This window comes from Artibeus jamaicensis, unplaced genomic scaffold, assembly GCF_021234435.1.
Source record: "Artibeus jamaicensis isolate MK-2021 breed Jamaican fruit bat unplaced genomic scaffold, CSHL_Jam_final contig_1526, whole genome shotgun sequence".
Classification (NCBI taxonomy): Eukaryota; Metazoa; Chordata; class Mammalia; order Chiroptera; family Phyllostomidae; genus Artibeus; species Artibeus jamaicensis.
This window is the reverse complement of record NW_026521297.1, coordinates 1829106-1845509: the sequence shown is the minus strand read 5'-3', so window position 1 is coordinate 1845509 and position 16404 is coordinate 1829106. Positions and strand designations below refer to the sequence as shown.

The window sequence follows — 16404 nt, the reverse complement described above, 5'->3', positions numbered from 1 at the left end:
GGGGGGCAGCGAGAGGGGTGGGGCCCTTCCCACTGCCCCCCTCCCGCGCCGGGGAGAGGGTTCACCCCTAGTAACCCCTCACAGATTGGCAGAGAAATGTTGGGGGTCAGAAAAGGAGGATTTAGCGAGAAAAATCTGAGCGAATTTATGCTTAACCAGAGGGTCCTCCTCGCCCCCTCCCCAAATCGAGCAGAATATAAAGAAATGGAGAAATATAGGGAGGGTGAGAACAAATTGTGTCCTCATTGAGATACCCCTAAGGATTCGCATCATGGGGCAGAACTAGGTGTCCAGAAAGGAGCCCTCCCCCTCCCCCGAGCTTCCCCCCCTCAGGTGAGGGTGCCCCCCGGCATGCACACTCATGCAATAACGTTGGGGAAGAGAGGGATAGCGGGTCAAGGGTTCCGCGTCGCCCTTCCAAGCGCCCTCTGCCGCACCCCTCGCCGCCTCGACTGGCTCGCGGCCCCTTTAAGGCGCAGGGCATTGTGGGTGCGGGGAGTGGAATTTTGGAACGAAATGTAGCGAAGAGAAGTACAGTAGTAAGAGTACCAGTGCAGCCGCCGCCGGCCGAGGGGGCGCGCCGCGGAGGGGACGCCGCACCCCCTTCTGCCGCAGGGACCCCGATCACGCCCCCCCGGAGGGGAGAGGCGCCCCCAGTTCCCGCGTCGGCCGCGTGCACGTTTTCCCCAGGAAGCCGGACTCTATGGGGCGGGACCCCGGAGGAGACTGAGCGGAACCTGGAGCCGACCCCGAACCCCTGAACCTCGAGCGAGGGGCGCCCCGGGAGCACCCGCCCTGCGGGCGCGCCGCCCGCCCGCGGAGCAGCCATGAGGTGAGCCTCCGCCGCCTCCAGACCCTGCCACCCGGCGCCGCTCCCCGCCCCGCCTTTGTCCCCTCCCCCCAGCGCGCTCGGGGCTGGGATTCGGGGACCGGGCGCCGGGGGCCTCGGGGTGGAGGCCGGGCCCTCTGGGATGAGCCCCAAATGCTGACCCTCCCCCCACGACTCCCCGGGTCCGGGGTGGTGCCAGGGAGGTCCTCCTGCGAGCCCTCACATTTGGGGGCGTTCCGAGGACTCCCGCATTTTTCAGACTTTTTCAGAGAACCTCCAAGTTGGCGGGCACTCCCCGCAGCGGGGCCGGGACGGAGGCAGGGCTCGGGACCCCCGCCCCGACCCAGATCTCAACTCGGGCGCCTAGAGGGGCTGCGGGGGCCGGTCGGAGGGTCCCCAGCACCTGGGGCAGTGACGGGACGCTGGACCCTGGTGTGCGGGGCTCCCCGTCGCGCGACGCGGGAGAGCGCCCGCGCGGGACCTCGCTCCTCTTCAACTTGGAGACACTTAAGCCCCGACGTTGGACGGGTTCCCGTCCTCGGGGGAGGTGGGCGCGGACCGACCCTGACGCCGCCTCGAGGGTGTGGGCAGGACTCCCATCCCCCCGCCGCTCCCTGCCCACCGTCTGCTTCCACCAGGCCGTGCCCGGGACCCAGCGGGCGCTCGGGGCCGAGGGCGGCTCCCCGGCCGCGGGCCAGAAGGGCGGCCCCTCTCCCCCACCTGCGCGGCCCGGGGAGCGAGGGGGCGCGGCAGCTGGGGGAGTGGGGGGGCCTTTGTCTTCCTGACTCACCTGTCGAGACAGCTGGCGTGGGGGGGGCGCGGGGAGGGGCCCCGCGGGCCGGCTGCTTCCCCTGCGCGGCGCCTCCCCCTCTCCCAGCGCCCTCCCCTCCCGCCATCGGAACTGGGGGGGTTGGAGAAGGGGCGCGCTGGGAGCGTCAAGGTCATACCCCGCGCCCCATGGGACCCAGGCTTCCCAGATGGTTCCAGCTCTCTGCCCAGGAATTTAATCCAGGGGAGGAGGGTTCAAGGGACCCAGGGATCTTGTCTTACCCCGGGCCTCCCTCAAAACTCCCGGGCTCATCTGAGGGCAGGGCCGGTGCAGGCTCGGGGACCTCACTGGACCCACCTCCCCCTCGCCTCCCCATGACCCCCCCCCCCATAATTTCTCCCGAGTGGCCTGAGCCTGACAATACTATCTCCCTTCCTCCACTCTCTCAGGGACTTCCTGCCCCAAAGACCCCGGCTTGAGGGGGAGGCCCCTGGGGACAGCTGGGGATTAACCCCGTGGTGCCCACATCCTCCCACTTCCTCCGCATTCTCCGTACCCCTGCCCTCTGACATGCGGGGAGGGGGGCGTTCCTATTTTACAACCCGCCTCCCGCATGTGTTCATTCTGATGGGAAAGGGACGATTGGAAAGTTTGGAACAAGGGGCCCCCACAGACGCCCTCCAGACTTCCCGTCCCCCCTCTCCCCCATTACAGCGATAGCCCTTCCAGGTCTGCTTGGGGGAGCGGGTAGTTTTCGGGGGGCCAGGCTGTCTTCCTTCACCCTCTTCCCCGGGGAGTCTCCTCTCCCACTGGCCCCAGCCACACCCCTTGCCCCTGCCCCCCCTCCCCACATTTCCGGTCCCAGGCACCGTGGAAGGCGGATGGCGGATGTCCGAGTTAGTGCTGCCTCACTCAGCGAGACCGTAAAAGGGCAGGAGCTGTGTCTGGGCCGGCCTCCCACCCCCACCCCCAAGCCCAGGCCCGAGGTCCCAGCCCTCCCACTGGCCCCCTACTAATGGTCAGGGGCTAAACCTCGCCACCTCGTGGGGGGCGGGCAGAGGTGGAGCAGTGGGCTGACCCCCCGGGGGGGTTACTAACACTTCCTGAGAGGTCTTCCCTGTCAGTGACCACACCCGACTTTCTGGGCTGTTCCTCTTCTCCAAAGGCAGCTAGGATTCAAATCGACCCATACCCCCTGTACAAGCTGGGGAAACTGAGGCTCAGAGGGAGAAAGGCCTGGCAGCAAGATCCCTCAGAAACTCTTGGGCAGTGTTGAGGGAGGGGAGGGGACAGGGATCCTCGGCTTTCTGGCTGCTTTGGATGAGGGCAGTTGGAAGAGAGGATGTTAAGATGGAAAATTACAAGATAACAGTTTTCTTTCTCCCAGTTTGACAAATATTTGCTGAGTGCTGTGCCTGGGACTCTGAGCTGGGATTCCGGGAAAGCTGGCCAGCCGGGCAGAGGTCTGAGGCTCGGGGCCGGGGGGAACCCTGAAGGAGAGGTTGAGTCCGTTTCTTGCCTCTTCTCCTAATAGTAATTACTGTTAATTGATTTTACTTAAAAAAATAAGAGACCGTTCAATCAAGCATCTCCTTTGCACAGGCACTGACCTGGGTGCCTGAGTCAGTCCAATCCTCACAGCAAGTCTGAGAGATGGATACCATGATACCTGGGCCCCCGCCCCAACCCCAGTTTACAGACGGGAAAGCTGAGGCCCCGACAAATGAAGCAACTTGCCTAAGAGTTTGGAAGTGGGCAAGTCTGTGTTTGAACTCGGGGCTGTCTCCAGAGTGTGATGCTATTAAAGAAAGGAAAATAAAGCCTTTAATGATGTTCTTAAGAATCCATAGGTAACATGCTTTCACGGTACGAATTATGAACAGAATGGAGATGAGAAAACAAACCCAGAGCGGGAGCTTTTGCCTCCGCGCTCACTTGCGGGAAACTGACAAGCTCACTTATGGGAAACTGACAAACTGACGCTGGTCAGCAGGGAGGGTGGAGCAGCGTGAGTGTGCACCCGTCACACGGACGCTAGATCTGGTTCCCTTTGTAGGGTTGTTTGGAAGGTCTCCGGTCTGGAAAGCTTGTATATGCGTGGGAGGAGTGTCGATCACAGGTTTTGTGGTTTAAGGAAGCTAGAGGGTAAGTCTTAGGATGAGAGTGAGGGGGTAATGGGAAGGGCAAGCCTCTAATCTGGAAGGTTTGAGTAAACCAGAATGACTATGCTTGATTGCCTCCAGTGATGAGAAGCTCTCTCCCCTTGTTTTGCCTCTTAGCTGCCTTGTATGGAGATTGTGCCCAAATTCCGGAGCTTTAGGGCTTTTCTTATCTCTTTGAACCCTTACAAGGAACCAGTGAGTTACGGTTTTCTGGGCTGAAAACAGGCTCAGAAAGGTGAAGGCACACTGCAAGAGGTCAACTTGAACCCTCTCTCATCCATGGCATGCTCGAGTTTTCCAGAATCCGAAGACTCTTGTGGAAGGGTGTCCCCTGGGCTGGCCAGGGATTCAGGCTCTGTTCTTCGAGACTCTGTGAGACCCTGGAACTGGGCTGATCCCCTGCAAACCTCACTCTGTAGCTTCCCGTCGGTGGGATTTTCCATGGCAGATTTTGCCTGGTTTATAGTTTTATTTTTTGGACTTAAGGAACTAATGAGTTTTTTATAAGTAACACACCAGCCCATGGTGGGGGGAAATGAAAAGAAAGAAAGAAGCAAACGGTTCTAAACAGTGGACAGTGCGACCCCTCCTCAGGTGCCCAGGCCCATCCTGGGAGTCAGTCACCATTAGTGCCCCGAGAAGCAGCCTCTGCGTCCGTCACCTCTGTGTGTGGATGTGTTTATAACCTCCCACCTTTCTTTTTTTAAAACCTCTTGATACACACCACTTGGCTTTTTTCAAATTTCAGCTTTGCTGTTTCCTCACCTTTCAGTGAGGCGAAGAACTGGGGCGGACTCCGTTTCAAATGGGAGCCCCTCCGCCCTACTTGCTGTGTGGCCTGGGGCGAATGTCTTCAGCTCTCTGTGCCCAAGGTTTCTCCTCTATAAAAAGGGCAGGGACCAGAGTCCCTCCTGTGAGGTTGTCGCAAGGTTCTCTGTGGCGATGGGCGCTCAGCACCCGGAACAGTGTCTGGGACACAGGCTAACTAGTCACCGGCAGCCGCCATTGCTAAGCGTCCTTTTGTATAGATGGCTAATTTGACAATAGTTGAGCATCTACTATGTGCTGGGCACCGTTCTAGGTTCTGGGGACACAGCAGTGAACAGTAAGGACACAAGTTCCTTCCCTTGCGGTCCTGATGTTTTGGTGGGGGACACGGGGGGGGCGGGGGGGGTCTGTCAGGTGGGATGTGTGGCGAGAGGGAGAGGAACTCTTCGGGTGGTCCGAGGAAGCAGTGACCGCCAAGCGGAGACCTGGGGGAAGTGGGGATCCAGGTTGAGGAAGAATGACTGCTTAGGCCGGAGGCTGGGACTTGCTGGTCTGTAGAAGGAGCAGCTCGGAGGCGAAGCTGGAGGGGCTGGAACAGCAAGCTGGGGGGAAGGGAAGGGATGAGATCAGAGAGCACAGGGATCATGGAAGCCACGGAGCTCTCTGGGCTTTCTTTCTGCCTGAGCCAGGGGAGCTTCCGAGAAGAGAAGGGACTCCTTCCGACTGATGTTTTAACTGAACCCTTCTGCCGTAAGCGGGGAGAGGGGCAGGACCAGCCTGGGGTCACCCAGCAGCAGGCACCCTCAGGCCAGGCCAGAGCCTGCAGGGCAGGGCAGCTGGGGAGAGCAAAGTGCAGCCTGGGTGGGGCAGTTGCCTGGCCAGTCTGCCCTGGGGGCGGGTGGCAGGTGTGGGCGAGGCCTCAACCCTGCCCTGCCAGGGGCTGCGGGAACCAGAAGTGGCCCCCTGAGGCGATGCTCGTCTGGGAACAGCACCTGGTGTTTGGGGAGGGCCCACCTGGTCCCTGGTGGTTAAGGCTGTGGACTGGCCTCCCAGGTGGCCTGGGGGCAGACCCTCACTCTGCCCCTTGTTGGCCGCTCTGTGCCCTCTCTGGGCTTCCTTTTGAAGTCCTCACTTCCAAACTGCGGAGGAAATGGTGCCAATCTGCAAGGGCTGCAGTGAGAATAAAATGAGATAGGAGAGGGCTTAGGGGGCCTGATCAGCGGAAGCGCCTCCTCAGAAGGAGGTGCCACGTTATGTAACCCTGGGGATGTCCAGGGCCCGGCTTCCGGGCCGAGGAACCCGGAGCTGGCTGTGCCGAGGGGCTTTCCCTGCCCCGTCTTTCACAGCCTCCGCATCACGCCCCAGCCCCCAGGCCCGGCACAGGCAGAGCCATTTCGGGGTGTAATTTCTCTCCCCGGAAACCTCTGACCACCAACTTCCTCTTTTTAGGAAAAAAGGGGGTAGTGTGGGGGTGGGGTGGCGACTAGTGCTTCCCTCAGGTCTGTGTGTGACCTTGAGCAAGTCACTTCCTGTCTGGGAGTCGGAGTTTCCGCATTGGGGGAGGGGAGATTGAACGGCCGCCCCCCACCCCCACCCCAAGGACTGCTGGGGAGTCTGGAGGGATCCTGGACATTCAGGGTGCCTGGGAAAGGGATGGTGACAATCACTGCTCCATACATGACAGGCACTGGGCCAGGTGCTCTGCTTTATGTGCCTAGACTCATCTGCTCCCACTGTCCCTACGGGGGACTGTCATTTCCCCAGCTCCCAGGTCTCAAGTGGGAGGGGTGGCTTGCTTGAGTCATATGGAGTATTTGAACCCAGATTTGTAAATATCAGATCCTGAACTTTGAACCAGTCTCTTGACCCCTCCCCTCAAGGCTGAGTCAGATGTCCCTTGCTCCAGAAGTCCTCTGTGACCCCCAGACCAGGGAAGGTGCTCCTGGGCACCCCTGGGCTGTCCCTGTCTGGGGACAGGAAGGCATCCTGCACTTGAGGGTGGAGGCCAGGAGTTCTTGCAGTCCTGGGGGTGGGGTGGGGGGTGTTCGGGGAGCAAGAATAGGAGAAGCTAAGACAGGGATATCAAACTCATTTTCACCGGGGGCCACATCAGCCTTCCCGTTGCCTTCAAAGGGCTGAATGGAATTTTAGGACTGTATAAATGGAACTACTCCTTAACTAGGGGCCAGGAGCTCAGTTCTGCGGCTCGGCAAAACAAGGTGGAGGGCTGTTGGCCTGCGGGCCTTGTGTTTGCCACCCGTGAGCTGGGGGTAGTAGCCTTGCTCCCCAGCTTGCTGTAGGCCTCACGCTTCCCCTCCCTGCACCTCAGCTTCCTCCTCTGACCCGAGCAGGGAGTCGGGTGGGGGGCAGAGGTCCCAGCACCCTGGCAGAAATATAGGGAAACTGAGGCTCCAGGAGCACCAGGCAGGGGCAGCATCCCAATGCTGCCGCCTCCGGCTCCCGCTCCGCACTTCCTTGCATCTCTCCCTGACTGTCCTTCTCTCTGTCCCTTGCATCTCTCCCTGACTGTCCTTCTCTCTGTCTTCCTCCTTCTGTCTGGTTCTCCACCCCACACCTTTCCCTCGCCTGCCTCTCCCCTCTCTGTCGATCTGACTCCTTCTCTGATCTCCGCTCATCAGTCTGTACGTTTGTCCCTTCCAGTCGGCCTGGCCGACTTCCTCTTCCTGTCTCTTCCTCCCCGGCTGCCCGTCCTCTTTTTCCTCTTCTGTCTCACACCCCCAGTTAGTGTCTGTGTCTCCAGTGTGCCTCTCTCGCTCTGCCCGGTGTGTTTCTCTCTCCCTCTCACACCGTCTCTGCATCTCCGAGGGGGACCAGCCCCTGGGGTGGGGAGCCCGTGCCCCCCTTGACTGACCGGCCTCCCTTCCTCTCTCCCCACTTCCTGGCAGCGAGTCGGTTATCTGCTCCAGCCGGGCCACTGTGATGCTTTATGATGACGGCAACAAGCGGTGGCTGCCTGCCGGCACGGGCCCCCAGGCCTTCAGCCGAGTCCAGATCTACCACAACCCCACAGCCAATTCCTTCCGGGTGGTCGGCCGGAAGATGCAGCCAGACCAGCAGGTGAGGCCCCTCTGCCTGTGCCTCCGAGGGCTGCACCCCCCACGCCTGCACCCTGACCCTCACCCATGTTTCCCCTGCTGCCAGGTGGTCATCAACTGTTCCATCCTGCGGGGTCTCAAGTATAACCAGGCCACCCCCAACTTCCACCAGTGGCGTGACGCCCGCCAGGTCTGGGGCCTCAACTTCAGCAGCAAGGAGGACGCCGCACAGTTCGCCGCAGGCATGGCCAGTGCCCTAGAGGCGTTGGAAGGTTAGACTCGTGGGCTGAGGGGGCCTCCCCTCCCCGTACTCCTCCGACAATGGGGCGAATGTGTTGCTGCTGTGACTGTGGACAGTTATTCTAAGGATTTAAAAACTATATATTTGAGCCCTGGCTGGTGTAGCTCAGTGGACTGAGTGCGGGCCTGTGAAGCAGAGTATCGCGGTTCAGTTCCCAGTCAGGGCACATGCCTGGGTTGCAGGCCAGTTCCCATCAGAGGACACACAAGAGGCAACTATACATTGATATTTCTCCCTCTCCTTCCCTTCCCCTCTAAAGATAAATAAGTACAATCTTTAAAAAGAATATATATATTATGTATTTTTAGAGGGGACAGGAGGAGAAAGAGGGAGAGAGATATCGATGTGTGAGAAGATACATTGATCAATTGCATCTTGTCCCGAAACCCAGCCATGTGCCCTGACTAGGGATCGAACCGGTGACCTTTCGGGTCACAGGCTGGTGCTCCATCCACGGAGCCACACCAGCCAGGGCTGTTCTGAGGAGTTTGTGCGGGCTCCTGTGTGCCCCTCGTACACCCGATACCTGCGGGTGCAGCAGGCCTCGTGAATCTTTACCCCCCTCTGCTCCCGAGTTACTGACGGCCTCCCAGACAAAATGGAGCTATTGCCAGCCCTCGGAAGGCTCTCTCCGCGCCCTTTGCCAGGTAACCATTGTACTGGCTGGTGTCCTCATCAATTTTGATTTTAGACATTAAAATAAAAAAATCTCCAGGCGGTAGTTCTTAGCTTGAACGTGCCCAGCAAGCGTCTGGACCGCTGGGTAGAATGCAGATTCCCGTTCAGCGGGGCAGAGGTGGGGGCCCAGCCTCTGCGGTTCGAACGGGCTCCCTGGCAGCGCCAGCTGCGTGCGCCGGGGTCTGGGGTCCCTGCCGCAGAGAACCTCAGATCAACTAATGGCCCGGGTGTTCGCTTCCAGGAGCCGCTTCAGTGTCCGTGGGAGGGGCTTCCTTATCTGAAGGCACAGAGAAGAGCATGGAGGGGTTTGGGTCCAGGGGAGCGGGAGGCCTTGAGGGTGGGTGAGGGGTGGGTTCTCAGCCTTCCCGGGGGTCCTCGGGCTCCGGGGTCTGAGCAGCTGGGCCAGTTGTTTATACTAGATGTTGGGTTCAGCCTGATCCTTGTTCCCGCAAACTCACCGTCTGCGGGACTTGGCGCCACTGACTGCCAGCTTTGGGCCTTCGTTGTCCTGCCTGCCATTTGGCCAGCTCCCCAGCCCCCACCTCATATCCGCTCAGTTAAGGGAAGCTGGTGCTGACCCTCGTCCAGGAAGTGTGCCCGGTGCCCACAGCCCGGCCCGGAGTGTCAGGGTGGAGGAAGAAGGAAGTGAGCGCCTCTGGACAGGACGTCTGAGAGCCCTGGGAGAGCAGAGGGAAAGTGCCCAGAGGCGGGGCAGGTTCCAGGGAGGATTCATCGCCTTTTTCTACTCTCACCTTGCAGGAGGTGGGCCGCCAGCGCCGGCACCGCCACCGCCACCACTACCACTGTCCTCGCAGCCACCCGCTGCACCTGCCACCTGGTCTGTCCAGAACGGCCCTTCCGCAGAGGAGATGGAGCATCAGAAAAGGTGGGGCCAGGCCCCGTGTGGGGAACCTGGCTGCTGCGGGAGTTCTGGGGTGTCCCACAGACCTGACTCCTAGAATTCAGAACTCGCCAACCTTCAGTTTCCAAAATGTTACAACTCCCGGGGGGGACTAGAAGTTAACAGCTTTCAGAAACTCCTGCCTCCCGGGTTTGGGAAACTCCTGACTCCCAGGAATTGCAGAATCTACTGACCCTTCAGATCCCGCCTCCACCTCACCCCACGCCAGATTCTGAGTCCAGAATTTGGTTGTTTGAAGCATATTGGGCATTTGGTAATTTAAATGTTTTTGACAGTCCGAGGACTAGAATGCTTGCATCTTGGCCTCACCCTGCGCCCCCAGCCACCCCACCCTTTCCTGGGCCCCTGGGGAAGGAAGCCGGGTAGGGATCAGGAGCAGCCTGACTGGACACCTCAGAGGGAGGCCAGGGGTTGCTGGCCGTCCTCAGGGCCCTGAGTGACGGCAGCGCCACCTTCCCTCCTCAGGCAGCCGGAGCACATGGAACGGGAACGCCGGGTCTCCAATGCAGGTGATTGTTCACAGGCCTCGGAGGGAGTCAGGGGCCTCCCAGAGGAGGGGGTGGGCTGGCTAGATAGTGAAGAATCTGGCTTCTCTCTCAGCGACCCCCTTTTCTGTGTCTGTTTCAGGAGGACCACCTGCTCCCCCAGCTGGGGGACCACCCCCGCCTGTTGGACCACCCCCTCCTCCAGGTCCTCCCCCACCTCCTGGCCTGCCCCCATCCGGGGTCTCAGCTGCAGGGCATGGAGCAGGGGGAGGACCACCCCCTCCACCCCCTCTCCCCACATCATCAGGCCCCAGCGGTGGAGGGACTGGGGCCCCCGGCCTGGCTGCAGCCATTGCGGGAGCCAAACTCAGGAAAGTCAGCAAGGTGAGGGGGCCAGACATGGCAGGGTGTGGGGAGACTGGGGCCCTGATGGAATAATGGGAAATGAGGCCAGAATTGCCTGAGGGCATCACAGGAGGGGCTGGAGGCCAGGAGGCCTGCCCATAAAAGCCCCCTCTTCTTTGTAATTTCTCCAGCAGGAGGAGGCCTCAGGGGGGCCCTCAGCCCCCAAAGCTGAGAGCAGTCGAAGCACAGGCGGGGGGCTCATGGAAGAAATGAACGCCATGCTGGCCCGGAGGTGAGCCTGAGCGTGCGGCCGGAACGCCGGGCGCCCCTGGGAAACCCAGAGCAGCCACGCAGACCATCAGTGATCACCTGGTCTGTAGAGCAGGCGGGGCGGGGGTGGGGGGGTGGGTGGGGGGACCAAGATTCCCACTTTCTTGTTTCCTTGGGTGAACGTTCCCCTTTGGTAGCCAGGTTTGGGACGGAATGCTGGCGATCACGTTCTCCTGAGCTGTCTCAGGTTTGCAGCCGCCTGGGAGCATCTAGAATGTTCCAGATTCTAGAACCTTGGAAATTCCTGCCTCAGCCCTCCTCGGGTGGCTGGGTGGGTTGGAGCATCATCTGTGTACCAGAAGGTTGCGGGTTCAATTGCTGGTCAGGGCACATTCCTAGGTTGTGGGTTCAGTCCCCACTTGGGGCACATTCAGGAAGCAGCCGATCTATGTTTCTCACGTTGATGTTTCTCTCTCTTTCTCTCCCCCCGCCTTTCCCTCTCTCCCCACTCCCTTCCTCTCTCTAAAATCCATAAACATATTCTTGGGTGAGGAAATAAATAAATAAATAAATTTCTGCCTCGGAATCTGGAGACTCAGGTTCCTAGAATCCTGGCATGTAAGATAGAGCCCTATGCCTTTAGAATTTTGTGATTCCCAAATGTGAGAATCGTAAAACCCCCACCTCAATTCAAAAATAGCACTCTCTTTAACTTTTTAATTTTTTTAAAAATATATTTTATTTATTTATCTTTAGAGGGGAAGGGGAAAGGGAAAGAAATGTAATGTATGGTAGCCTCTAGTGCGTCCCCTGCTGGGAACTGGCCTGCAACCCAGGCATGTGCCCTGACTGGGAATCAAACCACGATTCTCTGGTTTGCAGGCCCATGCTCAATCCACTGAGCTACAGCAGCCAGGGCTAACTTTTTAAGTTTATCAGTTTGAGAGAGAGAGAGAGAGAGAGAGATGGATTTGTTGTTCCAGTCATTCGTGCATTCATTTGTTGATTGTGCCCTGACTGGGGATCGAACCCACAACTTTGGCATTTCCAGACAGTGCTCTAACCAACTGAGCTACTCGGCCAGGACTTACACTCTCTTTAACTTCTAAAACTAAAGTGTTCTTAGCCTTCACACATCCTGTAACTCTGTATCTAGAATCTACCTTTTGGGAACCCTGGGAAGGGGAATTGTTGAATGGCTGAGGGAGGGCTGAGGCCGTCTGTTTTGCCTTTCCCTCCTGCAGAAGGAAAGCCACCCTGGTCGGGGAGAAAACTCCCAAGGATGAGTCTACCAGTGTGAGTTAGGGGCTCTTCCTGCCCTATACACCTTGGGCTGTACCATTCCGGCTGGGATCCTGGGGAGGTGGTGTGACCCTGGCGGGCTGGGTTGAACACGGAAGAGGGAAATGAACAAAGGTGAGGCAGGGACTGGCTAGTGACTTTTTTTTTTTAATTTCCCGCCAGCAGGAGGAGCCAGAGGCCAGAGTCCCAGCCCACAGCGGTGAGTGAAAGCCCAGGCTAGCCACGAGGACTACAAGTCCCAGGATGCCTTGTCCTCACTCCTAGAGCATACTCTTGAGAGGGTCTGTGCAAAGAATGCTGGGGACTGTAGTCTCCTGAGATGGTTCTTTGAACAGGGGCTGATGAGGCTTTGGGAGAAAGATTGAGGTGGGGCATTCTTTGTCCCTTATCTTTCTGACTTGTTGCCTGTCCCCCAGAACCTGTGCGGAGACCCTGGGAGAAAAACAGCACAACCTTGCCAAGGTGGGCCATCAATGCTGGGGCCCCACCTGCCCAAAGTAGTTGGATCGGCCGACTTTGTAGGGAGGCAGGGGAGGCAGGCCCTCTCTAACCTCATTTTTGTCCCAAACCACCCTGCCTGTCCCAGGATGAAGTCATCTTCTTCAGTGATCCCTTCTGAGGTCCACCCCTCTACGCCCAGCTCCGGTGATGAGTCAGACCTGGAAAGGGTGAAACAGGTAAGGGGAGGGCGCTGGGGGCAGGCTTGGGGGCTGGAAAGGAGCCACAGGAAGAGAGGAGATCTGAGTCTAAACTCTGCCACTGACCTGCCTGGTGATTCGAGAAAAGGCCTCAGAAACACTCAGCTTTCTAGTCTGAGGAATGAAGAGATTTGATTGGGTCAGGGATGACGTGTCTGTCTCATCCACAACCCCCTCTCCAGTGCCCTCGATGGACGTTACTAATCTGTCACTGCACATATTTCTGATGGTGCCCAGAGTTCTTTCGGGCGCACTGGCCCTGGACATCCATCACCGGTTGGAGTTGGCAGCAGACGGGACCGTATTTGCCAACCCGGGTACTGGATGTTCTCCAGTATTTTTCTTCTGGCTTCTAAGTATCCAGAATTCTCTAGAGTTCTCCAGTCCCTCTATGGCCTTGTCAGTGATGTCATGGTGTGTGTGTGTGTGTGTGTGGCCCTTCAGTCACTAAGGAGAGATTAGGATCAGCAAGTCCTTGTACCCTTCCTGATCAGTTGTACCCGATTATTTTCAGGAGCTTCTGGAAGAGGTGAGGAAGGAATTGCAGAAAGTGAAAGAGGAAATAATTGAAGGTGAGGTTTTTTTTTTAAAAAAAAATAGATTTTATTGATTATGCTATTACAGTTGTCCCAATACCCCCCCCTTCTCTCCCTCCACTCAGTAACCCCCTTCCCTCCAGCAGTACCCACCCCTTTAGTTCATGTCCGTGGGTTAAGCACATAAGTTCTTTGGCTTCTCCACTTCCACATACGATTCTTAACCTCTCCCTGTCTATTTTGTACCTACGTTTATGCTGCTTATTCCCTGTACCTTTCCCCCTATTCCCCCCACCCCTGCTGATAATCCTCCGTGTGCTCTCCATTTCTGTGATTCTCTTCCTGTTCTGGTTGTTTGCCTAGTTTGTTTTTTTTTTTTAGATTCAGTCGTTGACAGTTGTGAATTTGTTGCCCTTTTAATGTGCATAGTTTTGATCTCTTTTTTTCTTAAATAAGTCCCTTTAACAGTTCACACAATAATGGGTTGGTGATGATGAACTCCTTTAGCTTTACCTTGTCTGGGAAGCACTTTATCTGTCCTTCCATTCTAAATGAAAGCTTTGCTGGATAGAGTCATCTAGGTTGTAGGTCTTCGCTTTTCATAACTTGGAATACTTCTTGCCAGTCCCTCATGCCTGCAAAGTTTTTTTTGAGAAATCAGCTGATAGCCTGTGGGATAGCTCCTTTGTAGCCATCTATCTCCTTTTTTCTTGCTGCTTTTAAGATTCTCTCTGTCTTTGACCTTTAGCATTCATTCATTTACTTATTTACTTTTAGAGAGAGGGGAAGGGAGGGAGAAAGAGAAGGAGAGAAAAATCAATGTGGGACAGATTCAGTTGCCTCTCACACGCCCCCACCCAGGGAGTATCCCTGGGCCTGCAACCCAGGCATGTGCCCTGACTGGGAATTGAACCAACAACTTCTTGGTTCATAGGCTAGCCACCCAGGGCAACCTTTGGAATTTTAACTATGATGTGTCTTGGTGTGGTCCTCTTTGGATCCATCTTGTTTGGGACTTTGTGCTTCCTGGACTTGCATGTCTATTTTCTTTATCAAATTAGGGAAGTTTTCTTTCATTATTTTTTCAAATAAGATTTCAGTTTCTTCCTGTTCTCTTTCTGGCATCCCTATGATCTGGATGGTGGAATGTTTAAAGTTCTCCCAGAGGTTCCTAAGCCTATCCTTTTTTTAAAAAAAATTCTTTTTTCTTCCTGTTGTTCTGATTGAGTGTTTTTTCCTTCCTTGTGTTTCAAATTATTGATTTAACTTTTGGCTTGATCCTCTCTTACTTGTTGGTTCCCTGTAGCTTTTTCTTTATTTCACTTAGTGTAACCTTCATTTCTTCCCTTATGTTGTTGCTGTACTCAGTGAGTTCTTTGAGCATCCTGATCACCAGTGTTTTGAACTCTTCATCTGATAGCTTGGTTATCTTGGTTTCATTTAGTTCTTTTCCTGGGGTTTTGTTCTTTTCTTTCATTTGGGCCATATTTCTTTGTCTTCTCAAATCGGCAGCCTCTGAATGTTTGCTTCTGTTTATTAGGTAGAACTGCTTTGACTACCTGTGTTAGAAAAGGCCCTGTAAATTGTGTGGGGCGGAGCCTTAGGTAATTGCCAGGACGGGGCGAACCGCCTCACTGGTTTGTGGCTCTGTGTGGGGGGAGGCCTCGGAGAGCGGCAGTGCCGCTGCCTGGCTTCTGGAGATTTGCCCAGCAAACCTCATTTCCAGTCACTTCGCTCACTTCACCCACTTCCCGTATGTGACTGACGCCCTTCCAGCTGTTGCCCTGGTGGTGAATCTCAGAGTGGCTAGATTTGCCCACGTTCTAAGTCCGCGTAAGCCCTTTAAATGGACTCTCCTGAAAATCCTGCAGTTTCTTCCACTGCCCCAACCCCTACTGGTTTTTTCGGCCAGAAGTTATGGGGATTTATCTTTCTGGCACTGGAACCCTGGGCTGTGTGGTCTGGCCTGGGACTGGGATCGCCGCCTCCCAAGGTATCCCTTCGGATTTTTATCCACCACCACTCGTGAGCGTGGTACCACGTATTTGCCACCTCTCTGCGCCTCTCCACCCACCTCTGTCATTCTGCCCCTTCTACCCATGCGGATGAATGTAGCTTCTTTAAATCCTTGGTTGTGGGACTTCTGTACAGCTCAGTTTTCTGACAGTTGGGGTCATTATTTGTTTTGGGATATAGTTATAATTCTGTCTGTGGCTGTGGGAGGAGGCAAAGGGTGTCTGCCTATGCCTCCATCTTGACCGGAAGTCAAGGCTGTTTTTTAAACATTTATTTTGGAGGCATCCCGTCCCTTGGAAAGAGCCCTGTTTTGCAAGGGAAGGGGGAAGAGGCTCTGCCCCTGACCTCTGCCCTTTGTTTCCTTCCAGCCTTTGTCCAGGAGCTGAGGAAGAGGGGTTCCCCCTGACCACGGGGGCCCCAGAAGAGCGTGTTTCTCCTTTCTGCACAGCCCGCCTGTCACCCTGCTTTCCCTGCCTCAAGTAAACTTGGAACTGGCTGAAGAATACAGGAATGCAGCTTCCCCACTCCCGAGGGGGTGTGGCTTGTCTTGCCTCCGCCCATACTGGCTGCTGATTGGCTGGGGAGGCCCCCACCTTTTGCTCCCTTTGGTCCTTCTCCTCTGCCATCCCCTTGGGGCGGGGCGGGTTCCTTTACAGGGGGGTGTACCGATTAACCCCACAGCGAGAGGTAAGGAAAGAGGGAATTTCACATTCCCTTGTTCTAGATTTCACTTTAACGCTTAATGCCTTCGAATTTTTGTTTTTTTAAGAAAAAAAATATATATATTTAGGTTTTGGGGGGAGGGAAATTTTTTTCTCTTTGGTTTTGATAAATGGGGTGTGGGGAGTTTTTAAATGCCGTAGCCCAAGGCTTGTTCCATTTAGGGCAGCTATTTAAGGGGGGAGGGATGTCCCGCCAGGCTGGGGGCACCTCTCCTGACCCCAGAAACATCCCTTCCCTTTGGCTCCTTCCCCTTTTCTATGAGGAATTAAGACGCTGTAACTTTTTGGAACCTCAAGTTTTTTGTTTGTTTTGTTTTGTTTTGTTTTTTTAAATTTGGGTAGGTTCTGGGGTCCAGGCCATTTTTACCTGCTTAGGGAAAGTAAGATGAGGGAGAAAGAAAAGGGAAGAAAGCTCCCCTCTCCCACCTTCACCTGGAGCTGCTTGAAAATGGGCCCCTGCAGAATAAACCTGCCGATTTTTATAAATGCCAAGATCTCGAGTGATTTGAAGGGCCGCTCTGAACGAGGGCGGGGTGTGCCCGCCC

The 16404-nt window shown here is 56.2% G+C and overlaps 1 protein-coding gene across 5 annotated transcripts; it reads left to right on the top strand.

The window, feature by feature from the left end:
• Nucleotides 1–489: 489 nt before the first annotated feature.
• Nucleotides 490–16347, top strand: VASP (vasodilator stimulated phosphoprotein). 5 transcript variants are annotated; one of them, XM_053668497.1, is made up of 14 exons: nucleotides 491–832; nucleotides 7435–7606; nucleotides 7691–7856; nucleotides 9323–9449; nucleotides 9951–9994; nucleotides 10113–10170; nucleotides 10255–10354; nucleotides 10507–10607; nucleotides 11830–11881; nucleotides 12050–12086; nucleotides 12304–12349; nucleotides 12474–12564; nucleotides 13100–13157; nucleotides 15506–16347. In XM_053668497.1, exons 1-14 carry the CDS (start codon nucleotides 828–830, stop codon nucleotides 15541–15543), a joined length of 1095 nt encoding a protein of 364 aa, XP_053524472.1. In that variant the 5' UTR covers nucleotides 491–827; the 3' UTR covers nucleotides 15544–16347. The 5 variants fall into 5 exon arrangements, with proteins under 5 accessions (XP_053524470.1, XP_053524467.1, XP_053524472.1 ...); XM_053668495.1 differs by having other exon boundaries at nucleotides 490–832; nucleotides 10113–10354; nucleotides 10510–10607; nucleotides 12053–12086; XM_053668492.1 differs by having other exon boundaries at nucleotides 490–832; nucleotides 10113–10354; nucleotides 10510–10607.
• The last annotated feature ends 57 nt before the right edge of the window (nucleotides 16348–16404 follow it).

Coding starts and splice junctions, on each gene's coding strand:
- VASP (XM_053668487.1), top strand. Junction 10,608..11,829: donor AACGCCATGCTGGCCCGGAG/GTGAGCCTGAGC, acceptor TCCCTCCTGCAG/AAGGAAAGCCACCCTGGTCG. Junction 12,565..13,099: donor ACCTGGAAAGGGTGAAACAG/GTAAGGGGAGGG, acceptor GATTATTTTCAG/GAGCTTCTGGAAGAGGTGAG.